Source organism: Somniosus microcephalus, chromosome 5 (genome assembly GCF_052327205.1).
Source record: "Somniosus microcephalus isolate GS21.2 chromosome 5, FLI_Smic_1.0, whole genome shotgun sequence".
NCBI classification, from domain to species: Eukaryota; Metazoa; Chordata; class Chondrichthyes; order Squaliformes; family Somniosidae; genus Somniosus; species Somniosus microcephalus.
In genome coordinates, this window is record NC_140991.1 from 89588349 (window position 1) to 89615331 (window position 26983).

Genomic DNA, 26983 nt, shown 5'->3' on the forward strand with positions numbered 1-26983 from the left:
ATAGACAACCAAAACTGCTAAAGGCAACCAAAACTGCTTTTAGACCAGCCAAAGGGACTGGAGAAGATGATGTTGGATAGCTGAGGTAGTAATAACAAGCTCTTTTTCAACTATGTTGGGAGCCAGTGGGCCATTAAGGACTGTATAGGACCATTGAAGGATTTTTTTAGGGCAGATTTGGATGGGCTCCCAGGATATGGCAGAGGTTTTAAGTGGCTACATTGTGTCAGTTTTCACTGCAATCAGGCCTTGCAGAGTTGCATGACCGTAACATTAGCCATTACCCTATGAGTGGTAATTGTCAGACTGTATTAATGGTAGTTTTTTAATATAGTACAACAACAACTTGTATTTATATAGTGCCTTTAATGTAGTGAAACGTCCCAAGGCACTTCACAGGAGCATTATCAAAAGAAATTTGACACCAAGCCGCACAAGGAGATATATGGGCAGATGACCAAAAGCTTGGTCAAAGAGGTGGAGAGTTTTAAGGAGGGAATTCCAGAGCTTAGGGCCATGGCAGCTGAAAGCATGGCCACCAATGGTGGAGCGATTAAAATTGGGGATGCGCAAGAGGCCAGAATCAGACGAGCACAGATAACTCAGCGGGTTGTAGGGCTGGAGGAGGTTACAGAAATAGGGAGGGACAAGGCCATGAAGGGATTGGAAAACAAGGATGAGAATTTTAAAATTGAGGCGTTGCTTAACTGGGAGCCAATGTAGGTCAGCGAGCACAGGAGTGATGGGTGAACGGGATTTAGTGATGGCCCAACGTCTAAAGTGGGGAATGATGCCCACAACCGATCAGTCATATTCTTGACGGAAGCTGCTGTATCCTTGAGCGTTTTATGTTTTTCTCATGAATTAAAACTAAACTAAATCGAATGTCATCAGTTGATACAGAAATTGATCTCGACAATAAAGCATGAGAAGTTGATTGCTATAAAATGGCAAAATGTTTGCTATTGGGGGAGGGGGGCAGGTAAGGAGTCAGTGCCTACATCAAGTTGGTTACTTAATACTGCCTGGCATTGGAACTGAATTAGAGCAACCATAGTATTGGCATGGAGAGATCACTTCTGCATTTTGATGTAAATTTTATACAATCATTACAGTCCACCGTTGTAATGTGGTTGAGAATTTACTTGTCATAGAAGTCAGAAAATGTTACGTGTTCAGTGGCTCGAGCATGACTCTGTACATGTCAAATATCAACAACAGCAACTTACTGTTTTCATAAAGCCTTTAACCTGGAAAAATGTCCCCCAAGGCATTTCAGAGGTGTGGGAAAAATTGATGCCGAGCCAAAGAAGGATAGACTAGATTGGGTGACTAAAATCCTGATCCATGAGATGGATTTTATAGAGGGTCCTAAAGGAAGAGAGAGAGGTAGAGAGGGAGATGAGTTTTGGTAAGTAATTTCAGAGAGTGGCACCTAATCAGCTGAAGGCACGAATGTCAATGATGAGGCAAAGGGAGGGAGATGCACAATGGGTTGGAATCAGATCACTGAAGAATTCGGGGAGGATTGTACGACAAAAGAAGACTACGGAGCTAGGGAGGGGTGCCGTGGAGGTATTTAAAGAAAAGGATAGAAGTTTTAAGTTTGAGACATAGGGGACCGGGAGCAAGGATTCTTGATGGATGAGTGGGACTTGGTGTGGGATAGAATGCGAGCAGCAGAATTTTGAATGGGATCATGTAATACTGCAATTGATCTCGACAGTTTATGGAGGGTGGAGGATTGGAGGCCGGCCAGGAGAGCACTGGAATAGTTGTCTGGAGGTGATGGAGGCACATGAGGCTTTCAGCAGTGGATAGGCTGAGTTAGGGTTAGAGGAAGGCTATTTAACAAAGCCAGAAGTAGGCAGCCTTTGTGATGGAAAGGCTATGGGCTCCAAAACTCACCGGGGGGGTCAAACAGGATGTTGAGGTTGCAAACAGTCTACTTTATTCTGAGAAATTGGTTGGAGAAGGAGGTAGCATCTGGTGATGGCACAAAATTTGTGCCAGGTCCAAAGATGATGGCTTCAGTCTTCCCAATGTTTAACTGGAGTTGAGACTCCTCTAAGATTGGATATCGGACAGACAAACTGACAGCACAGTAGCAAGGTCCAAAGACTTGATGGGGGGCGGGGGGTAGAGCTGGGTGTAACAGTACATGTAGTAGTTGACCCCTTATCCGTGGTGTTATTGCCATGGGGCAGCATTTAGATGAGGAAGAAGACGAGGATGGATCTTTAAGGGACTCCTGAGGTGATGGTGCAGGGGTGGGAAGAGAAGTCATTGCATTCATTCATGGATACGATATAATTGGGATTATGGAGACATGGCTGCAGGGTGACCAAGGCTGGGAACTCCACATCCAGGGGTATTCAATATTCAGGAAGGACAGGCAAAAAGGAAAAGGAGGTGGGGTAGCATTGCTGGTTAAAGAGGAGATTAACACAATAGTAAGGAAGGATATTAGCTTGAATGATGTAGAATCTGTATGGGTAGAGATGCGAAATACCAAGGGGCAGAAAGTGTTAGTGGGAGTTGTATACAGACCCCCAAACAGTAATGGTGAGGTTGGGGATGGCATTAAACAGGAAATTACAGATGCGTGCTATAAGGGCACACCAGTTATCATGGGTGACTTTAATCTGCATATAGATTGGGCTAACCAAATTAGTAACAATACTGTGGAGGAGGAATTCCTAGCATGTATACGGGATGGTTTCCTGGACCAATATATCGAGGAACCAACTAGAGATCAGGCCATCTTAGACTGGGTATTCTGTAATGAGAAAGGATTAATTAGCAATCTTGTTGTGCAAGGCCCCTTGGGGAGGAGCGATCATAATATGATAGAATTCTTCATTAAGATGGAGAGTGAAGTATTTGACTCGGAGACTAGGGTCCTGAATTTAAATAAAGGAAACTACGGTGGTATGAGGCGCGAGATGGCTAGGATGGATTGGGGAACGTTACTTAAAGGGTTGACGGTGGATAGGCAATGGCAAACATTTAAAGATCACATGGATGAACTACAGAATTTGTTCATCCTTGTCTGGCAGAAAAATAAAACAGGAAAGATGGCTCAACCGTGGCTAATAAGGGAAATTAGGGATAGCATAAGATCCAAGGAGCCGACATATAAATTGGCCAGAAAAAGCAGCAAACCTGAGGATTGGGAGCTGTTTAGGATTCAGCAAAGGAGGACAAAGGGATTAATTAAGAGGGGGGAAATAGAGTATGAGAGTAAGCTTGCAGGGAACATAAAAACTGACTGTAAAAGCTTCGATAGATATGTGAAGAGAAACAGATTGGTGAAGTCAAGCTTAGGTCCCTTGCAGTCAGAAGCAGGGGAATTTTATAATGGAGAACAAAGAAATGGCTGACCAATTAAATACATACTTTGGTTCTGTCATCACAAAGGAGGTCACAAATAACCTCCCAGAGAGGTCAGGGAACATAGGGTCTAATGAGAGGGAGGAACTGAATGAAATCAGTATTTGTAGGGTAATGGTGTTAGGGAAATTGACGGAATTGAAGGCCGATAAATCCCCAGGGCCTGATAATCTACATTCCAGGGTACTTAAGGAAGTGGCCCTTGAAATAGTAGATGCATTGCTGGTCATCTTCCAAAATTCTATAGACTCTGGAACAGTTCCCATGGATTGGAGAGTAGCTAATGTAACCCCACTATTTATAAAAGGTGGTAGAGCGAAAACGGGGAATTATAGACCGGTTAGCCTGACATCGGTAGTGGGGAAAATGCTAGAGTCCATTATAAAGGATGTAATAGCAGAGCACTTGGAAAACAGTGAGAGGATCGGACAAAGTCAACATGGATTTACAAAAGGTAAATCATACTTGACAAATCTACTGGAATTTTTTGAGGATGTAACTGGTAGAATTGATGAGGGAGAACCAGTGGATGTAGTGTATTTGGACTTTCAGAAGGCTTTCGACAAGGTCCCGCATAAGAGATTAGCATGCAAAGTTAAAGCACGTGATTGGGGGTAAGGTACTGACTTGGATAGAGAACTGGTTGGCAGACAGGAAGCAAAGAGTTGGAATAAACGGGTCTTTTTCCGAGTGGCAGGCAGTGACTAGTGTGGTACTGCAGGGATCGGTGCTAGGACCCCAGCTATTCACAATATACATTAATGATTTAGACAAGGGAACTAGATGTAATATCTCCAAGTTTGCAGATGACACAAAGCTGGGTGGGTGAGTGTGCTGTGAGGAGGATGCAGAGAAACTCCAGTATGATTTGGAGAGGTTGGGTGATTGGGCAAATGCATGGCAGATGCAGTATAATGTGGATAAATGTGAGGTTATCCACTTTGGTGGCAAAAACAGGAAGGCAGATTATTATTTGAACAGCAATAGATTGGGAAAGGGGGAGGTGCAATGAGACCTGGGTGTCCTTGTGCATCAGTCGCTGAAGGTAAGCATGCAGGTGCAGCAGGCGGTTAAGAAGGCAAATGGTATGTTGGCCTTCATAGCGAGAGGATTCGAGTACAGGAGCAGGGATGTCTTGCTGCAGTTGTACAGGGCCTTGGTGAGACCACACCTTGAGTATTGTGTGCAGTTTTGTTTGCCTTATCTGAGGAAGGATGTTCTTTCCATGGAGGAAGTGCAGCGAAGATTCACCAGACTGATACCTGGGATGGCAGGGATGACGTATGAAGAGAGATTGGGTCGATTAGGCTTATATTCACTGGAGTTTAGAAGAATGAGAGGGGATCTCATTGAAACTTATAAAATTCTAACAGGACTAGACAGACTAGATGCAGGAAGGATGTTCCCGATGGCGGGTGAGTCCAGAACCAGGGGTCACAGTCTAAGGATAAGGGGTAAGCCATTTAGGACTGAGATGAGGAGGAATTTCTTCACCCAGAGAGTGGTGAACCTGTGGAATTCTCTACCACAGAAGGCAGTTGAGGCCAAATCATTAAATATATTTAAGGAGTTAGATACAGTTCTTAAGGCTAAAGGGATCAAGGGATATGGGGAGAAAGCAGGGACAGAGTACTGAATTTGGATGATCAGCCATGATCTCATTGAACGGCAGAGCAGGCTTGAAGGAGGCCTACTCCTGCTCCTATCTTCTATGTTTCTATTCTCTGTCATGGATTCAATGTTTAATTTCTGAGTTCCTTTTTGTCAGTCTAGAAACAAATTAGAAAGTTACAAAGCTTTAATGTGTTTAAAGACTCAAAGGGCACGTCAGCATTAATCACAAACCATTTTGATTTTTTTTGTGGCTATTCCAAAGCAAACCCTTGCTTTATCAAAGATGTAGCTGTATGAATTTTACAAACTTAGAGTTTAAAAATAGGGAACTGTCAATTTGCTTTAACTTCAGAGCACAAAGCTCCCAGTCTGAGGATTGAATTTCAATTTTCACTTTGACTGAACTTTGAATTTTTGTTGATCATGTTAGGTAAACATTGCCAGTTACATTTTAGGTCATTTCTTCTAAGTGTCATTGATAGCCATTGTGAAGTGTAATTTGAAGGGTGTTAAGTTTAATGCTTTAGTTAAAAGTGACACTCTCCATATGTATAGAAACATACCTTCTTATCTAGCAATCCCTTCCTTCTATGTGGTTCCTCCCGGCAGTCTGGTTAAGAACTGCAGAAACGGGACGTCTCAGTACCTGAGATGATTTTGATTAGCACTTGATAGCTTTTATATCTCTCTTTTAATCCCCTCTTTGTTTTCCTCTCTTTATTTTGCTTTCTGTTCATGATTTGTCGTTGAATTAACTATTCTAACTTATATTTCCTGGTTCAGACTCTGCGCCTCGTTAGGAATTCTTCAATCTGATTGGTTAGGGAGATATACAGTTGCTTGCCCTGTTCACACAGGTCCCATATCCCCTGTAGAGACCGCAGCACTGAAATGGATTTCTAATCACCGCAAGTTTCAGTGCAAAACCCCATAGAAAGTCTCAAGTTTATTGTACAGGTGGCGCCATTCTTTCTCTGCTGACCGCAAAATCCGGGGCATTAGGTTTTTGCTAGTTTGAACTCGAGTGGTTAAATATGAAAGCATTGTCGACTTCCCCAATATTTAAAGTTATTGTTCATACTTTCTGTAGGTTTTTGAATATCAAGATTCAAGAGGGAGAAGCCCACAATATAATCTGCCCAGCTTTTAACTGCTTTCAACTAGTTCCTGTAGATATCATAGAGAACTTGGTTTCCAGAGAGATGGACAAACGCTATTTGCAGTTTGACATTAAGGTAAGCTTTGAAATCGAGTAACAACATTGAAAGTGATCTTAACTACTTAATTCAGTATTAATGCTCTTGGTTACATTTTGTGTATATTTCAAAATGTTAAGGCACTAGCCCTATTCGCTTGAGACGTGATCACGTCTCAAGTGAAGTTTGTGAAAAATATTACATAGAACAGATAATTATGGAAATTAGAAAATAATGCAGTAAAGTTATGATGGCAAGAACCTTGATTATTGTTGCTCATTAAGTACAACTAAACCCTATTATGTGGAGAGGGATTTTTGTTAGCTGCTCCCCTGGCCACAGCACTAGATGCTCACTTTTACAAATTTTTCTTAGTTGTTTTAACTTTGGCCTCTATTTTTACGTTGGGGGTGGGGGTGGGAAGGGTGCACGTGAGCCCGGTGGAGGGAGACGCACCTGGACAGGTTGGGGATGTGGAGGCCCTGCCGATTTTAATGATGGTATTGTTTCAATAAAAGTTCCCAGACTCCCACCCAACACCCAGCCAGATTTACTAGGGTTGCTAGTTTTGACCACTATTTGGTGACCCTTGCTGGAAGTGCGAGTGTGCGGTCTTTAGGTGAGAACAGGATCAAGCTCGGTTGTGGTGCCGTTTTTTGTGAAATATCCTGCTGCCAAGGCTCACAAATGGATAATGACCATTTGGGTATGGTACTGAAAAACACCCAAGCCCTTTGGAACCACACCCCAGCATGACTACAGGGAACACTGGCACTAGCCAGTGAACAGGCTGTGTGCCCACTCCTTTACCCTATAGATATGAGGCAAGTTTTTAAAAAATACAATCGTTAATGAGGAAATTTGTCTAAATACATTAAAGTATTAACTTGAATAAAAATAATTTTCAGAAGCAGTTGTTGTAAGCAAACTGAGTTTGTAGGTCCAAATATTGAGTTTTGAAGACTCCAGGTATATATGAAAGAAGGCACTTGTATTTATAAACCAGCTTTCACAACCCCAAAGTCACAAAGCGCTTTACAGCCAGTGAAATTCTTTAGAAATATAGGGAAACATGACGGCCAATTTCTACACAGCAAGGTCCCACAAACAACAGTGAGATAATTGACTAGGTTATCTAGTGATGTTGGTTGAGATAGATATTGACCAGGACAATGTGTGAACTCCCCTGCTCTTCAAATCGTGACATGGGATCTCTTGCATCCACCTGAGAGGGCAGTCGGGACCTCAAGTTAACGTGTCATCCTAAAGACGGCACATCCAACAATGTAGCACTCATTCAGTACTGAACTGGTGTCAGCCTGGGGTGGGGCTTAAACTCTCAACCTTCTGACTCCTCGGAGGCAAGAGTGCTACCACTGAACCAAGGCTGACTCCTAAGGCAATCTGTAGCTGTCAGGGGATACTCATCTGATCAGTCTAGGCTGGTTTCAGGTCTAGCTCTCAGAAATGGGAAGACACTGAACCTACTGCTCTGTTCCTAGGTGTTTAATATTTGTGCTTTACCAGGATTCAGTACATGGATATTCTTCATTTTGTTTTAGGCATTTGTGGAAAATAATTCAGTTATCAGATGGTGTCCCACTCCTGGCTGTGAAAGAGCAGTAAGACTAACCTGTCAAAGATCAGGTTCTACAATGGACCAACTGAGCTTCCCTCTGCTTAGTGCACCAGCAGTAGATTGTGGGAAAGGACATCTCTTCTGTTGGTTAGTGTACAGAAATTTGAGTTTCAAAATGTCTTAATTATGCAGTTATTAATTTCTATAGACATGATTTTCTGTTGTCAAGGATTATAGGAAGGTGTCAGATGGCATCTTTTGTTCTTGGTACTATTTTTTAGGAAATGCCAAATTACATAATTTTAAGTGTGTCTTTGTCTGTGTTGATTGATCATTACTGACCAAATAGTATCCATTTATTACATGGTATTCTGGGATTTTTACTTCTGTTAGGATCTAATGTTATCTATTTTTCCTAGAATTCTTATCAATTATGAGCATTGGCCAATCACATCTGGAGTATTGACTTCATTTAAAAACACACAATATAGCCATAATTGCTATCTGCTCACCAATGCTCTAGTTGGTCTCTTCCTTGCTGTGGTGGAACCTGCTGTTTCACTTTCTCCCAGGGCTCTGATGCTGTCGTGCCTCAGTTTTGCAACTGCGGAGTGATTATCTGCACGAACACTTTTGTGGTCGTCTGCGCATACGCACCCGATCCCCTTCTACGCATGCGCACTGTTTAGTGGAGCCGCACATGGGCAGCACCAAACAGTTGTGGCCTGCAGCGTGGGCCACGTTTTCCTCTTCTCCGTAAGGAGACGGTCACTGGATCCATGGGGGGAGAGGGAGGAGGAATCGGAGGGGGAAAAAGGTCAGGAACTCTGGGTGGGAGGAGGAGGTCACAAACTTGGGGGGAAGAGGGTCAGGAACTTGCGCGGGGGGGGGTGGAGGTCAGGAAATCGGGCGGGGGAGAAGGGGTGGGTGTGGGGGGGGGTGGTGGGTGGTGAAGGTCAGGGACATGTTGGGGAGGGAAAAGTTCAGAAACTCGGTGGAGGGTGGGAGGAATGTTAGGAATTTGTGGTGGGGGTGGTTGCAGAAACTTGTTTTGGGGTGGGAGAAGGTCTTAACCTGCGAGGGTAAGCCCTGTCTGTTCTGTCTGGAGCCTGGCAATCAGAATGGCTCAAAATTACACTTTGCAAAGTAATTGATTACTTAGGCAGGCAGGATCTATTTGCAAAGTCCAGAGAAACTGCTGGGTGTGTCGTGTCCTCCAAGGAGACCAATCAGAAATCGGGTGTTGGAAATCATCATGACCGCTCATCAGCCTGTACTGCAAAGAAACTCTAAGCAGCTTTGTTTCTCTGCTTCCCAAATTGCCATAAGATTTGCTAATTAACTATAAATATAAAATCAAAGTATTATATAAAATTAAGGACAACATGCATGACTTACAGATGGGAACTGATGTCTCCGTGCTATGAGCCAATTATACCCCACCCTCTAACCCACTTCACCTGAAGACTTGATTTGTTCTTTACTCCCTATGTGTAACAAAATCGACCAGTACCTTTATAAATAGAGAAATGGAACATGAATGTTAAGTATTTAAACCAGTTACTTTTAGGTTTTCACACCTTTTTCCTACTTTATTTATGTCTGTGATCGTTCAGAAATACTTGGTACTGAGTGCAGTGAATGTGCTTAATCAACTTTATGCAGTGCAGCTATTCCATACTTCTGAATACTGAAAAAAGTACTCTAGAGGCAAAAGTCTTGTTCTGCTCAATTTCCAATCTGAGTTATATCAAGCCACCAAGTGGAGACTGGCATTTCCAATGCAGGGAAATAAAATTGTAGGTGTGCGTCATGCCCATTTCTCGTCTTCTAGCAGCCAGTAGAGGTGCATTGCCAATGGCCTGGGAATGCACATCTTAATTGGTTAATTACTTCAAGCTAATCAGTTGAAGCAAAGAAGATAAAAAGAGGGAAAACCTATGCAAAATACCCTTGTTTTTTTAATTACATGTAATAATTATAATCCTGTTATGTAACCTCTGGCTATTGTACTTTCACCCACTCTGTACTGTAAAACTTTCTCTCTCCCTCCTCACAGTCGGTTATTTATATTCCATGTATCCGATGCCTTTCACTGTTCTCCAGCAGAGAGACTTAGGCAAGTGACCTGTGCTTGAGCCAAATATACTGACTCAAGCTGCTAACTTTAATCTTACTACATTTCTATGTTCCCCTTCCCACAAACCCATCTCCCCTCCACTCTGGCTCCTTCAAGTACCCTAATTGAGATCAGAATTCACCTGAAATATTGATGCAAAGAACCCTCATTCTACGACTGAGTGCACACCCATAATGCAGCTCTAATGCACTGCATTGTTGGGTTGCCAAGTATCTTAAATCTTTAGTTCCAAATCAATTTGTAATTCTGAAAATGTTTAATATGTGATTATATCAACTGATGCATTTTAGGATGTCATTAATTATTTTTCATTAGGGAGTGTCTAGGAGAAGCCCATGAACCCTGTGATTGTCAAACATGGAAAAACTGGCTACAGAAAATTACAGAAATGAAACCAGAAGAACGTAAGACTGCTACTTCACATTCTGTTCTGATTCTTTGAAGACTCTTGAGCATTTTGGTAGTTAATGAGATTGCTGAAATTTGAACATTTCACCATATGCCCCTCAATCTCTGTTTCCCCCCCCCCCCAAACCAGGTCCATGCTTTCTCCTGTTGGGCCTCCCATTGCTGCCTCACCACCAGAATTTCTTCTTGGATGGCTTATTGTATTCTGCTGTAGTCACTTCCACTCTGGGGGAAAAAATCAACAAAGAAAAAGTGCACTTTGAGGCAAAACTGGTACCCTTTGCCTGCAATTGTCTCTCTTCTCTCTTGCCTCCTCCCATGGAACTCATGCCCAGTATGGGAATGTTTCTTTCATCATCAATTGTCTCCCCTGCTCCTCTTTAACACCATAGATCCATAGAAACATAGAAGATAGGAGCAGGAGTAGGCCATTCAGCCCCTCGAGCCTGCTCCGCCATTCAATGCGATCATGGCTGATCATCCAAGTTCAGTACCCGGTCCCTGCTTTCTCCCCATACCCCTTGATCCCTTTAGCCTTAAGAAATATATCCAACACCTTCTTGAATATATTTAATGAATTGGCCTCTACTGCCTTCTGTGGTAGAGAATTCCACAGGTTCACCACTCTGTGGGTGAAGAAATTCCTCCTCATTTCTGTCCTAAAAAGCCTACCCCTTATCCTTAGACTGTGACCCCTGGTTCTGGATTCCCCGACCATCGGGAACATCCTCCCTGCATCTAGTCTGTCCAGTCCTGCCAGAATTTTATAAGTTTCAATGAGATCCCCTCATTCTTCTAAACTCCAGCAAGTACAAGCCCAATCGACCCAATCTCTCCTCATATATGTCATTCCTGCCATCCCAGGTATCAGCCTGGTGAATCTTCGCTGAACTCTTTCCATGGCAAGAATATCCTTCCTCAGATAAGGCGACCAAAACTGCACACAATACTCCAGATGTGGTCTCACCAAGGCCCTGTACAACTGCAGCAAGACATCCTTGTTCCTGTACTCAAACCCTCTCGCTACGGAGGCCAACATACCATTTGCCTTCTTAACCGCCTGCTGTACCTGCATGCTTACCTTCAGCGACTGGTGCACAAGGACACCCAGGTCTTGTTGCACTTCCCCTTTTCCCAATCTATTGCCATTCAGATAATAATCTGCCTTCCTGTTTTTGACACCAAAGTGGATAACCTCACATTTATCCATGTTATATTGCATCTGCCCAGCTTCTGCCCAATCACCCAACCTGTCCAAATCATCCTGTAGTTTCTCGGCAACCTCCTCACCGCACACACGCCCACCCAGCTTTGTGTCGTCTGCAGATTTGGAGATATTACATCTAGTTCCCTCGTCCAGATCATTAATATATATTGTGAATAGCTGGGGTCCAAGGACCGATCCCTGCGGTACCCCACTAGTCACTGCCTTCCACTCAGAAAAAGACCCGTTTATTCCAACTCTTTGCTTTCTGTCTGCCAACCAGTTCTCTATCCAAGTCAATACCTTGCCCCCAATCCCATGTGCCTTAACTTTACACGCTAATCTCTTATGTGGGACCTTATCGAAAGCCTTCTGAAAGTCCAAATACACCACATCCACTGGTTCTCCCTTATCTATTTTACTAGTTACATCCATATGTTTACAGCACAGAAAAGGACCATTTGGTCCATCATGTATGTGCTGACTCTGCTGGAGCAATCAAAAGCTAATCCCTACTTTCTCCCCATAGCCCTGCGGCAAAGCCTTCCATGCACCAACAGCCCTTTGCATAAAGAAATTTCTCCTAACCCCTCTCTTCCCTTTTGGTGGCAGTTTAAAATTGATGACCCCCTCACCCACAGCCAGAGGAAATAGTCTTTCCCTATTCATTCTATCAAATCCTTTCATAATTTTGAACACCTGTTAAATTTCCTTCTCTGTTTCAGTAGAAATAGTCCTAGTATTTCAAGTCTTCTCTTATAACTATAGATTTAAATCTCTGGCATCCTCCCTTTGAACCTATGCTATACACTCTGACTAATGTTATTTCTATAATGGGGTAGTCAATACTACATACTGTAGCCTAACCAATGCTTTGTACAAATTAAACTTTATTTCCATACTGTGGTATTCTATGCCCTGACTTATTAAACACAAAATACTGTTTATTTTTAATCTACCTGATTTTTTTTTGTTCAAACCCACATATGCTCTGACTAACCTGCTCTTCGACTTCTGTAATGTTGAAAATTTCAAGTGGTTAGAAATAGTAATTAAAGTTGAGTTATTTAACTCCTTTTATTTTTCAAACCATGTTCTGTTGTGCTACTAGTTGCTGGTGTAAATGAAGCATTTGAAGATGCTGCCAACTGTCTTTGGTTGTTGTCTAACTCTAAACCATGCGCCAACTGTAAATCTCCAATTCAAAAGAATGAGGGCTGCAATCACATGCAATGTGCCAAGGTAAGCATTGTAAAATGACTATGTAGAGAGAAATTGTTCTGCTTAATCTAAATTACTTGAAATCAGTATTTCACTGTAAATGCATACAGAGCAAATGTGCTATATTTTAACACTCTTGTGTGTTCATATGGATATCCAAGTACACTGTAGAATTAGTTTTTCTATAATCTATTTGGTTTGTTAAAATTATTATGTCATATTTAATTTAAAGCTCTAGTCCCTGATTTGGACATTTTATAACATAGTTAACATGGTTAAACAAATCAGCAAATTCTTCCTAATTTAGACATTAGGTGCCACATTCAGCTTTTATTTTGTACTTAAAAAAAAAAAAAAAAATAATAATAATAATAATTCCTGCGCACTCTTTATTTCCTTCCCTTTTCTGTCACCTTCCTATATTGCCAGAAGTACTTTTGCCTCCATTTTTTATTCCAAGTAGTACTTGAGTAATATTACTGTTACATTTTGGGCTTTTACACTACATATTCTCCTTGTGTTCAGCATTGTTGGCGACTCCCATAAATTGACTTTGCGTCCCATATGGACTGTTACCTGTCCAATGTCTAGCTAAATGTAGCAACTTCCATTGTCAATTATCACTATATTCCAGTTTATTGGAATATATCATGTGCGGCCAGGTGATCTTGTCTTTGGTAGGCAGATGAATATGCACTCTCGGACTGAGTCTCTAGCTATAAACTAACAGACAAATTTATTTAACTTGCTGTTTGTGGGACCTTGCTGTGCACAAATTGTCTGCTGTGTTTCTTGCATTGCAATAGTGATTACAGTTCAAAAGCACATAATTGGCTATAAAGCGCTTTGTAATGTCCTGAGGTCGCGAAAGGTGCTATATAATTGCAGGTTCTTTCTTTCCAACAGGTAAATGAACAGTATTCAGTATCAACAATATATTTATATTCATTTCAGCCTTTATTATTCTCTATCAAAATAACAAAGATGCATCTCCTGCACGATGGGCTGGATTTTGCATTCAGCAGCAAACGAACGGCACCACTTGCACTGTCCCATAGAGTTTATATGAGCTTTTGCACTGGATGTTGCTATCAGCCAACTATCCAAAAAGTGCAGTGCCCTCTCCAGGGCATCTGGGACCTGAGAGCTGGGCAAGCAACTGTGTATCTCCTTAACCAATCAGATTGAAAAATCGTTGATGAGAAATGCAGAGTCTAAACAGTGTCAGTTAGAATATTTAAATTATTAATGTCAAATCAGATACAGAAAGTGAAACAGAGAGGGAAAGAAAGATTGAATTAAGAGAGAGATAAGAGACAAAGTAAAAGTTAAAAAAAAAATTTATTCAAATTTGATTTTTTTTAAATTTCCAACAATAATTAAAGCTGAAGGAATGAGATGCCCCACTTGTAAAAGTTAATTTTCAGTCCCAAAAGGTTGTTTGGCAGTAATTAAGACTTATCGCGGCATAAAAAAATTTATGTACACGGGAATGAACAAGCTCTAACTCTTTGAGGCGAGTTTAGTGTGTATATATTGCGTAAGTACAGCAACTTCACATCGTTCCATGTATTTCAATGGCGAGTCTCTCGGCGAGATACCATTCTCGCTTGGCTTTTGGAAGGACAGGGCATCTTGGACAGCAACTTCCTGATTTACACATTTAACTGCGAATATGCAATCGCTGGATGTTGCTGTCCGATTTACCTGTTAATAAGTGTGCTCTATTAGCCTCACTTATTTCTACAGCAAAATCCGGCCCTGTGTCTCAACAAAAATTGATCCATAAACATAGTCACTCACTTTTTATGACAACATCATTTAGCTCAATCTCTCTGTTGGCTTCAGGCTAATTGCAGAGCTGAGCATAAGCTGCCAAATATAAGCCCACAATGGGAAGCTCTGGCTATATAACTATCTGTCAAAGGAACTTTGAAGAATTATTGGCCTTTGCTTGCCACCTATGGTTCCTCTTACAAAGACCCAAACCACAGCTTAAATCCAGACACAGCTCTCAATCAGTCACTACCCTAGGATGCTTGGAAGTTAATGGGACAGCTTGGTTCATGATCTGTGCCAAGTAAAGTACTTTGATCTGCTAGACAGGTCCCCTATCCAGGTATAAGGTAAACAATCGATCCGTGCATGCCAAGAGCTTCCAGAACTATGCGTGTGTCTGCCTTGCCCTGAAATGCAAATATTAGTCTGACTGTAATGTAAATTCTCTAGCTTGCAGAAATGACTAGCCAGAATTGATCTAAATCTTGTATATGTACTGTAACCTGCAATAAAGAATCCAATTAATGTAACAAAGACAAGATAAAAATGTCACTACTATATTGTGCTTTCCACCTATGGTTCCTCTTGCAAGGACCAAGAAAATAGGTCTATTATTTTACAATTCAGGACTGCCAAGTTATTTCTTTAATAATTTAAATCATGCCCAAATTGCCTTGATGTCCTATAATGGAAGATGAGTACACTGTCCTTTTGAAATGCTATTCAAAATACTTTGATCACAAGCAAACTACCTAAAAGCTGAAAGTAGATTGGCTAAAATAAATTCTTAGCTTGTTTGAGTCTAAAAGCTTTTAACAGTTACCTGTGGTGATGTATCCACCCAGTGCATTCTGATGTCAGAGCCAAGAAACATTTTGTACTATTATTGCAATGAGTAATCCGATCATTATTCCAGCAGAATAACTTTAAAAGGAGCCTAGTAAGACACATTGTAATGTGATCAGCATTGCACTAAGATGTTCAACCCTCATTATTTCAAAACTTTCTCTTCAATCTGACATCAAGTTTCTCATTCAATTAAGTGTCAAAACCTATATTAGACATTGAAAGCCTGGAGCTGTGGATATCCCATTGATTAGTGACTGGCACGCAGATAATATAATTTGAGTGATATACTTTTACTTAGGGTGCAGGGAAATCAGATTTGAGTAAATAGCTCCAGTATGAAGATGACACGGGCGTAACAGGCCAAACACCCACCTCTGTGCTGGAATTTCTGGTTCTATTAATGTAATATCAAACAAAATTATGTAAACTGCTAGATAACAGATTTTGATGTCCTGAAAGCTACAGTGAAAATTTCCCTAACTTGAAGGATTATCAAAATTCATATCAGAAAACAAAAAAATTGATATTCTAACTGCAGTATTAATTTCCTCCAGTTTAACAGTATTTTTTATATAGGCTACTTATGTTTGTATAGATGGTAATGAATATCTTCAGAAACCCAATGTATATATTTTGGGAAGTTCATCCATCTCAGAAAATACTTTTATATTAAGACTTCTCCCTATCTAACATGATGGGAAACTGCACAGCAAAAGCCGATCAGCGTTGAGCATTGTAATAGAAAAACATCATACCCAGAGAAAAACCCACATACCATTGAGCCATGGCTCCTGATCACTATCCAGCAACCCCTGCTGTAAGTGTGTGTGTGCAGGGTAGGTGAACATGACAAAATTAGGGATGAAAAATTTCTAACCAGTAAAAAGATAATGCAGATTGTTTATTTAGAAAATTGGCAGTGAGTGCTGCTTCCACAAATTGATTCAGATGTTCTTTAGTGCCACAATTTAACCCCTTCCCTTGCCATGGGGTATGGTTCCAGAAGCAACATTAGCCATTGTTCATGTGACAGCAGGCAATTTTACTGGGAGGGAAGGAAAGGAAGTACCCCATGCTGATCTACTCCTCACGTACACACTGCCAGCAAGGATTCTTGGATTATGATTAGGACAGCATGCCTGCCTGAATAGTATGTGGGTTTTTTCACATCCCTTTTTGCCAGGTTGGTGACCCTGACTATTTGTTAGTGATGTCACTGTTGGCCTGGCTGCAATCAGCCCATTAACCAAGGATTAAGATCAAACCCAGGAACCTTCCTGTCTGTGGTTCAGTGCTACATCACTTGGGCTCCCTCATTGTGTCATGGGGATGGTGGTACTTCCAGACTATTCAAATACTGCATACAAATTACTTTATAAAATTATCTAATTCAATTTAGTTAGTTCATCTGTGTTGATATTGCAGAGTAGGATCACACATTTAATTAACTTTGCCATAGTTATCCAGACTTTCAAAAATTGCTGGATATCCCTAGGTGAGGTAGCACAACTACTGACCATGTTATGTGAGCCATTTGGTGAGCATGAAATGCTTGTAACTTGGACGGAGCCATAATGAGTGAGCTGTATTATATTAAAAGCTTTTGGTAATGATCATTTTTCTGTGTGTTTACTTTGAAATGTATATCCTGATAAATCGATCCGTGTATGCAATGCGTGTAGACATTTAATTTTGAGGGAGCGGTGCACTTTATTAGTTAATTGTCCAGATTGTGGACCCTTAAATTTGATGCCATAAGTCCAAATAATACAACAAATGAAGTGTTTTTGCTTTGGGGTTATGACCTTTTCTTGCTTAGAACAGAGAGTTAATTTATAATGTTAAAACTTATAAAAGTAATACTGTAGCAGGCATACTTGGAAAGCCACTGACTGGATTATTCATAAAGTATTGTTTAGTTTTAGTCTTTGATATACTTAATGAAGCACCTCTGTTTTCTTGTGTTAAGGTTACACTGCCTCATTGTTAAACTTGCAGAAATATTGTTAGAGATTTAAGAGGGTGGAAGGAGGAAAAATACAAAGTTGCTCTCTTCCTCCACAGTGCAAATATGATTTTTGTTGGATTTGTCTGGAAGAATGGAAAAAACACAGTTCATCCACTGGAGGCTATTACAGATGCACTCGATATGAAGTCATCCAACAGGTTGAAGAACAGTCCAAGGAAATGACAGCTGAGGTAAGCATGTCAATTTCTTTAAGTGGAAAATAAAATTAATGCGTAAATGGTTTCTGCGTACCTCTGCTTCACATTATTGTGATTGTCTCCTTGATTCTGTGATCTGTTCTTTGAGTCTTCCAAGACTATTTCTTCACTCTCTCTTAGTCATATGCTAAGTAGGGGGTGGTGGTGGTGGTGGGATGGTGGAGAAAGAGAAAAATAGTGATAATAGGACTCCAGCATAGTATGTCAGACTAAATTGTGCTTTTTAAAAATGGTGCACAACCACAAGAATGTTTCATCAGTAAAACCTTAAACTTTTCTATTACTATTCTTTTTTGAAATTGGGCTATTTTAGCTTGCATTTACTCTTCCATTTTTTTAATTTCTCTTGACTTTTGATTTGATTTTGAATAATTCTACAACTGCTTATCGCAACCCTACTTTTTTTTTAGTAGACATCGTATATATTTTTTAAAAATCTACTGATTCTTTTGAGTTTTGCATGCAAATCACACGACTTAGTTAGAAAATACATCTTCTGTTTCAGGCTGAGAAAAAGCACAAGAAATTTCAGGAGCTTGACAGATTTATGCACTACTACACAAGATTTAAAAACCACGAGCATAGCTATAAGGTACGTTATGGAAAGAATGTTTGTATTTTAATACTGCCAACTTTGAATCAAGTAAAAATAGGCCCCTCTTTTGTCATTTACTAGTTAGAGCAACGTCTTCTGAAAACTGCCAAAGAAAAGATGGAGCAACTAAGCAGAGCTCTAAAGGGAGGTAAGTGAAATAATGCCAATAATTTAAATTGTCTAAAGAGACTATTGCTGTTAAGTGGCTGCAAGTCTGGAATACAGACCTTTGCGAGAGACTGGCCTGGAAGGAGTTAATAAGCAGATTATTTTCTTTTATAGAATTTTACAGCACAGAAGGAAGCTTTTTGACCCATTAAGCCTGTCCGCTTTCTGAGCTGTTTACTTAATCCATTGTTCCTGTTCGTTCCCCAAGGTCTTCAGTCTGCACCCACTTTCTGCCTACAAAACCCCTTGCTTCCTGTTGTCACGTTTTTGTTGCACTTTTGTGTCAACTTTTTTCCAATATAAATTCCTGTGGCCACATTTATAATGGAAACTGCTTATGTAAACTTGTCACACTAATTATACCCTCCTGCCGATGGTGATACTGTAGCACCTCAGTTTTGAGTCTCCCAGCTCCTTGGTCTGTACTGCAGAGAAATTCCTATACTCCAATCAACTGTTTCTCAGCATCCTAAATTACTGTAAATTTTGCTGTTTAACTGTAAGCACACAAAATCCAAGTATTGTAAAATAAAAAATGACAATGCATAACCTTAATGTGAGATTTGAATTATGTCTGTGCACCATAATCAAAATATTCCCCAATTAGCTAACCCCACTTCAGCTGAAGACTACATTTAATCTTGACTCTCATTGTATAACACTGCAGAAGATTGGCTAGTACCCTTTAAATTTTTATTTTAAAGCTATTGGCCCAGAAATTCGGGTTGGAGGCTTCCCACGGGTGCAAGCCCCCGACCTGCACTTAAATAGCGCGCCTGCCGTTGTGCTGTGGGCCCGCGTGGGATTCCGATCCTGGGCCTCCTCCGGCTGCCGGCGCGCAGTGCTCACGTATCCCAGGGGCGCAGCTAGTTCGAACCGTCTCCTGGGATCACGTGGGCCATGGAGAGCCAATCGTAGCAGGGAATCTCTACTCATAGATTTGACAGGAAGACCTGTCAAATCTATGAATAGAGATTGGCCCCAAAACCTAACTAAAACTTCAAATAATTTTTTTTTTTTTAAATCACATTTTTAAAATAACTATAAATTACATAAAATAACTATTGTAAACAATAATTTAAATTTTTGAAAAAATTAATTACAGTTTTTAACGGGGCTAAAAATAAACTTACCTTTCTTTAAAGTATTTAAAAATAATAAACCTGTGGAAAAAATGTTTTAATTTTACTTACTTCACCACTTACCTTGTTAAAAGCAGGCCTTGCGATTGCTTTTTAAACGCACAGCTGCTAGAGACTTACCCTCCCGGAGAAACCTGTAAAAATAACGGAAGTTCCAGGCGTACGCGCTGCCTCTCCGGCACATACGTTTGACCTGTGAACCCCTTCCTTCAAGGGAACGGAAGTTCCGGTTTCCAGCGCATGCACGAAACCGGCACTTTCGTTGGCCCTACGCGTGAGTACACAACACGTACTCGCCCGTGGGGACCTGAATTTCTGGCCCAATTGATTTTTCTTCCACCACTATTTTTGATGAGGCATTCTATGAACCAGCAACTCTGTTTTAAAAAAAATTAAAAAAATTTTAAAAAATCGCCGAACTTTCCCCTTAATTCTTTCAGTAACCATCTTAAATTTATGCTCTGTGGTTACCGACTTGGTAGAGAGTGGAAATATATTTTACCTATTTACTTTATTAATGCCCATTGTAATTTTGAGCACCTATTGGATCTCTTGTTAACCTTCAGTTTGAGTGAAAAGAGCCCCCAGTCTCTCTCATCTGTCCTCCAAACTGAAGCTGTTTTTAACTGGTGTCATCATAGTAAATCTCTAGGCGCTATGGCCTTGATATCTTTCTTAAAGTAAGGCACCTGAGACTAGACACCATATTCTACTGCAGCCTAGTCAATAATTTCTTTAAGTTTAGCACTGGCTGTTTTTGTACTCTCTCTTTATAAAACCCATACTCTTTTTATCAATTTGTCCACTCACTTAATAAGATGTATATATCTGACCCTTAAGTCTGTCTGCTCTTGTACTACTTTTTTTTATCACTAAGTTTGTTTTATCCCTAAATGTATCACATCACACCTTTCCTTATTAAATTTCATCCAACATCCTTCTGCCCAATCTACTAATTTGTCTACTTCCTCCTGAAGTCGCTTACAATCCTCTAGTTAATTTTTGTGTTGTCGCAAACTGATATTTTGCCTCCTATACCCAATTCAGATCATTTTTATATACAATTTCCATCCCTCTAAAATAAAAACATCCATTAACCTCTTCTGTTTTCTACCCTTTGGCAAAATTCACATCAGTGCTCCCATGTTCCCTTTAATACCGTGCATCTTAATTTTGGCAACAAACTTCCTAGCAACTGGCTTTTGAAAATCCGCCTACACCAGGTCCACTGCATTTCCTTTAGCAATACACTTACTATTTCCTTAAAGAACTCTAAGATTTATAGTTCTTTGAATTTACAGTTTCTTGCTGTATTTAGGTATGCTGCATTTCTGGCTTCGAATTCTTTAGAATTCCTTTATTTCAGAGATGGCCCTGTACCTATAATGCTCATCCATTGGACTTTCACGCAAGAGGTCTGAGTTTGGAAAAGTTTTAATTGACATTCACACTCTGGCTTCCCATAGGTAGCAAGTTTTCCAGTCTCTCCAGTCATCAGGTAGAAGGGAAAAGTGGCCAAGAAAGAGAATTTCTGGCAGGCTAATCAAAGAACTGGAATTACTCTTAATTTAAGTGACCACAGACTTGACTGAGTTAAGAAGACTACTGTGGATGTTGAGCGGGTATTTGATAGTGAAGGAAAATGTTTGTTTTTCTTCATAGAAATATTTTTTGACGCATTTGTGCTTCATCAAGGTAAATGAGGAGAGCAGCAGAAGTCAGGGCTCCAAATTTGTTATTTCGGTGCATGTTCCTCCTGCCAGCAAGATTAGATGGGGCGGCACAGTTGATCTGCCAGGTTACAAATTCCCCATGTACCCACCCATGATTTCAGTCACCAAACCTACCACAGATCCCAAAATGCTAGTGGGGAACACATTTAGAAAGGCAGACTCTGTTAATTTTAAAGTCAGAAGCTCTGCTGAGATCATTGCTGCAGCAGCTGCCCATGCAACCACTGGAGGGGAAGCACACTGCCCTTAGTTGTCACCTCTAGTTTGGGTAGGGTCATGGTTAATGTAGGTGAAGCATCTTTGGTCCACCCTCTGAGGTCTTCAACTGGAGTCATGGGCAGATGTGCTAGGAAGTTGAATCGGTAGTTAAGGTCATTGATTCATTGTGCAGCATCACCTGATCTTGTTGGGAAGTGTAATAGAGGCAAATTCTGCTTGAGAGGACTGAGGTAGGCAAATAAGAGGTAAAGCAATCAGCAATGTGAGACTCACCAAATTACTTCCATATCAGGCAATTTTTGTTACCAATCAAGGCGTCCACTCCATTATGCCATTATCCAGTTTACACTGGGTCTAGTCGTTAGCATCAGGCATTCCTGTGATAAGTATAACACAGCCTGATGAAAAAGTGAAGTTCCCTGTACTCTGCTTCCACAATGCGCTTAAACTCAACTTCCTAGAGCACGGCTGTCCAATCTGCGGTCACGTGTGGCCTGAGCTCTGGTAATCCAGCCCTAAAAGCCCAGGCAGCTTGGTCTTATTTACTGGTTTGTTTGAATTCTATGGGCCTGAAGGTTTGGAAAGGACTGCTTTTAGCACTGTTGTCTCATTGGTGGATGAATCCTAAATTAGAACACCAAGCGGTATCAGCAACTTGACACATATAGAATTACTGGGAATATGGATTTAAACTTTATATGTTGTCCCCGAGGCTCCATAATGGGCACCTCTGCAGCCTACAAAGACAAAAGCTTGGAAAACCTTGTCCTGCAGCACCCCTGCTGCACTATTGTGATTTTGTTTTCCATTGTTTACAAGGACCACCCTGTATTTTTTCCTGAATAAAAAATATAGTTTTGTATTGGAGGGCGAAACCTAATAGGAACTAAGTTCATACTCTCTCAGCTAACTTCACCTAGAACTTTTCTAACCCACTGTGCCACTCGAGCCTTACCTTCTGTTTATAAAACAGGACTTCAATACAATAAATAAATCTGTTGAAAAGGGAAATAAAATAATTTTAAAATCCTGAAATGCTTTGCGATAATCCATCAGGGAGCTCAGAACTTGGACGCAGCTACTTCAGCTGTTCCTTTTGTTGATTGCTATCAACTCTCAAGAAGAAAAAACAGTATATTGTGGTTTGCTCTCCAAAAAGAGAAATGTCATTCTTCCGTAGGTATAATGTATGTTGCTTTATCTTGTCAGTTGAAGGAGGGTCCCCTGATACCACTTTTATTGAAGAAGCAGTACTTGAACTCTTGAAAACACGACGTATCCTGAAGTGCTCCTATCCTTATGGATTTTTTCTGGAACCTAAAAGCACAAAGAAAGAAATATTTGAGCTCATGCAGGTATTTTTGCTAACATTGATGACTTGTAGTATTGGGCTGTCTCATTTGTTAAAAGTTTATAATTAACTAGTTTAAATTTATAATAACGATATAAGACTGATATACACACACTCAGCAGGGAAACTTGTGTTACATTAAGCAGCTATCTAACTTGAACAAACCATTTTATTAGGCACAATAAGGTCTAATGTTTTTGGATCAGTATTTGAATTAAGCAGTGGCTACATTATTGTTTCCCTCTTTGATGGGAACCAACTGAATGTAGTTAAAACCATGACAATCCAAAGTGGCTGGAATTCTCCCAGGTTGGAACTATTGGCAGTATGTCTGGTTTTTCATGTCTTCACACTCTTCGGTTGAAGAGAATAGTGTGACGTAGTGGAAGGATTTGTAGGCTAATTAACTTTTACATAGTTTTTAACAGGGGGTTAATAAGATGGATTTGGTTTTTCCAATGTCTATTTGGAGAAAGTCTTAGCTCATTCCTGATATATCAGATAGTCTGGTAAAACAAAGATGGCCATGGAATAAATGGTGATAGAGGATGAGCTGGGTGTAGACAATAAACCCCTCCAGATTTCCTCTCCTCCCTTTAAGACCCTCATTAAAACCCACCTCTGACCAAGCCCCTCATAATATCTCCTCCTTGGGCTGTGTCTATTTTTATTAAAATTCTATCTGATCATAAGGAAGTTAATACATAACTTTTCAAGTTTAACATTCAATTATTTGAAAATTTATTTGCTGAGACACTCCAGACTCATGTTGCCAGGCAATATGCTGAACACAACAAAACACTACTTTTTCTACACTAGATCTATAGAGCTTACTTGTCCCAAGAAGGAAATTCTGCTTTCATGCAACGCTGCAGCCTAGGGACTACATACAGGTAATGCACAAACTACTCTTGGCTAGGTCAGTGCTCAGGCAGTGCTACAGGGAATTAATGTTTTGACAGATTGGTAGCTGAATATTACAAGTGCTACCTGAACGCTGAGACGCAGTGATTTTAATCCACGTTATTTTCACTGAGAATTACTGAAGCTCATTAATAGAAAAAACTGCAGTTTTTTTTGGTTTTCATTAAATTTGTATTGTGAAACTATGCTTTGCGGTTTAAAAGGAAATCTCAGTCATGGCCCTCTTTGCTGGAGATTTTGGATTCCTTTGAATCTCCATTCTAGTGGAATGTGATACTGTAATGTGAGAGCATTTGACTACTGTAAGCACCCGTTTTGTATTTCTGAAGTTTTTAAAGCTCTGAATTTTTGGTGAAACTGAAATATTTTTGCACTTTGTAATGGCTTGTAGTCAATGCTGTGGCACAACACACATGGCATAGCTGTCTTCCCATACTAACCTGGATATTGGATTTTTTCAAAAGACCATATTTTCTACCAATATGACAATGCGTTTGCATTTTGTAGTGTTGAAGTACTTTTCACTTTGTGGCACTACTCACTATCCTGCATTGTTTGCATTAAATTATTTTCATTTCAGAGTATTTCTTCAATGTTTGCAGTGCAGGATGATTTATATTTCTCAGCCTTCATACAAACTCTTCAGAGTTACACGGTGTACCTTCCCCTAGTAGTTTTTTTAGTCAGCAACCTGAATTGTTTGGAGGCCACTTGATTAGAATATGTATAAAAATTAGTTATTTTACACTGGGAATCCTCAGCACAAATGTGGGAAGATTTTTTTGAGTAATGTACATTACTGTGAAAAGATACATTAACTGATTGATTTCTCACATTACAAAACAAAAACTAAAAGCTGTTGCTAGGTTTTGGTGTTTTGTACTTGATTCACCCTGGTAACCAATACTGCAACTCGTTAAGACTTAAAAAAAAAAAGACAATTGCAGAGGTGCCACAAAATGCAGCTAGGAGGCTGTGAGATACTATTTTAGGTTTTACTTATGTTCTGTACGTGTTTCTTTGATCTGGACTGAAGAGGATGAAAATGATAACTTTGATTTTCTGATCAGGCAAGAGCCAACTGGAAATATAGCAGAGTACTGACCAGTAATTTGAGGTTACCCTCATTAAAATATTGTTGGTGGGCTTGAATCAGTAGCAACACAGCTAATTGGGAGCTTGTCCTGCTAATTGGGATCTTGTCCATGGTTGGGGGATGCAGAAAATGACATGCTGCTGCAGAATTAAAAAGGCCAGGTGTCAACATTATTGTTTTAGCTGCATCCAAGCAAGTGGTTTGCTAAAAGTGCCTCGAAGTCAGCTAGAGGGAAGAGATCCCATGCTTCTCTGATGCAGCGGTGAATGCGTTGCTGCAGGTCAGGCAAAAAAGGGAACAAAGCAACCCAGGCCATGAAGGAGAGCTGCCATGGGGAAGGACGTGGTCAGAGGTGCGAGTGTCAACTGCAGCACGCCGCACATAGCCACTCAGTGCCGGAAAAAGCCACTCGGTGCCAGAAAAAGCTTGATGACCTTATCAGTCAGACAAAGAAAGAGCAGTCAACCACACTTTCCAAGAATGCACTACGTCATGCATGTTTACCACTTGCAATGACCTCCTCTTCATACTGTGTTAGAGTGCTTGAATTATTTACTAAGAATATCCATGAGGTAGTGCACTGACTTCACACGCTCAGCTTTCACTGCATATGTTATTTCACTTGGATTCTCTTCCTGCTGCACCCCACATTACCCATTACTGAACCATATAATGAACCCCTCCTATCACACCTTCTGAAAGTGGCATGTGAGCTCCATTAATCAGGAAGCCATCCTGTAGCTGTGACACAGGAAGAAAACTTCATGCTCCCGCCACTCAAGTCGCATCTAGCAGATGCAGAATAGGTTCAAGGAATATACATCACACACTGGCACCAAGGGGAAATCCTAGGTAGACGTGCATATGGATTTGAGTAAAATTATGGTGGCACTGAAGTTGTGCATGCCAACATTGTTCTCAAAGGTGTGGAAGTTATTTTTGTTAAATTACTTGAATGGGACCTTTGTGAGCTGTTGCGCACAAAGAGGAATCTGTAGATGATGGTTATATTTGAGGGAAGGGGGAAGATATGCATAGGACTGCATTGGCCAGATATGGTGGTCACAAATGTCTCTTGCTGGTAGCAATGGGTGGCCTTGTGTATCCTCCTCTTCCTGTTACTCTGTAAACATAATTTGGTTTAAAGTAATTTTGGAATGAAAGCAGGTAAAAATGCTCAATGGGGAAGAGCTAATTTCAGTGATTTAAGAAGGGACCTAGCAGGATGTGGAGTGCTTGTTCCTGCTGAGAAGCAAGAGATTTGTGACTGCAGCTTGTTGCAGATTACTGCCAATTGTTATGCGGTGTACTGTGTTTGCAAAGAAAGCAAATGGACCCAAATTAGCTTTTGTTACCTTGACATGCCCATATGGGTTGCATGCTTAGAATTGCATGACTTGCATGCAACAGCTTTTTGGGATGCAAGTGAAATAAGATATGCAATGAAAGCTGAGCGTGTGAAGTGCAGTGCACTGCCTCATGGATATTCATAGTAAAAGTAGATTGAAAAAGGTGATTGCAGGGTAAAGCAGTAACTGAGCAATGGAGGACATTCAGGGAAGAGATAGATAAGGTACAAACCAGGCATTTCCTTTGAAGGGAAAGGGCAGAGCATCCAAAGCAAATGCGCCCTGGATGACAAAGGAAATAAAAGTTTGAAATAAAAGTTTAAAATAAAACAGAAATTGGAGACTTCTGACAAATGCCAGGAGCAAGATTCAGTTAATAACCAGGAGGATTCTGCTAAGTACAGGAGGGAATTGAAAAAGTTAATATAGGAGGCAGAGAGAGGTTACAAGAAAAGATTAGCAAACAACATTAAAGTGAACCCTAAAACATTTTATAAACACAGTTAGCTAGGGAAAAAGTTGGCACTATTAAGGACCCAAAGAGAAATTTTCATGTAGAGGCAGAGGACATGGCTAAAGTATTAAATGAGTACTTTGCATCTGTTTTCACAAAGGATGTGAAGGTTACACTAAAAGAGGAGAGGGAAGTTATGGACAGGATAGAAATAGATAGAGAAGATGTTCTAAAAAGATTAGCATTACTGAAAGTTGATAAGCCACCTGGTCCAGATGGAATGTATCCTAGGTTGCTGATAGAAGCAGTGGTAGAAATAGCAGAGGTCACAATCTTTCAATCT

The 26983-nt window shown here is 40.5% G+C and overlaps 1 protein-coding gene across 5 annotated transcripts in view; it reads left to right on the plus strand.

The window, feature by feature from the left end:
• ankib1a (ankyrin repeat and IBR domain containing 1a) overlaps positions 1-26983 on the plus strand; it is a 101054-nt gene that overhangs the window by 54327 nt on the left and 19744 nt on the right. For all 5 annotated transcript variants that reach the window (XM_085987963.1, XM_085987967.1, XM_085987966.1 and 2 more), the window contains exons 9-16: positions 6098-6242; positions 7766-7929; positions 10238-10326; positions 12646-12776; positions 17448-17582; positions 18115-18201; positions 18286-18352; positions 22676-22821. In XM_085987963.1, coding sequence (XP_085844089.1) covers positions 6098-6242; positions 7766-7929; positions 10238-10326; positions 12646-12776; positions 17448-17582; positions 18115-18201; positions 18286-18352; positions 22676-22821 — 964 coding nt within the window. The remainder of the gene's footprint in view (positions 1-6097; positions 6243-7765; positions 7930-10237; positions 10327-12645; positions 12777-17447; positions 17583-18114; positions 18202-18285; positions 18353-22675; positions 22822-26983) is intronic.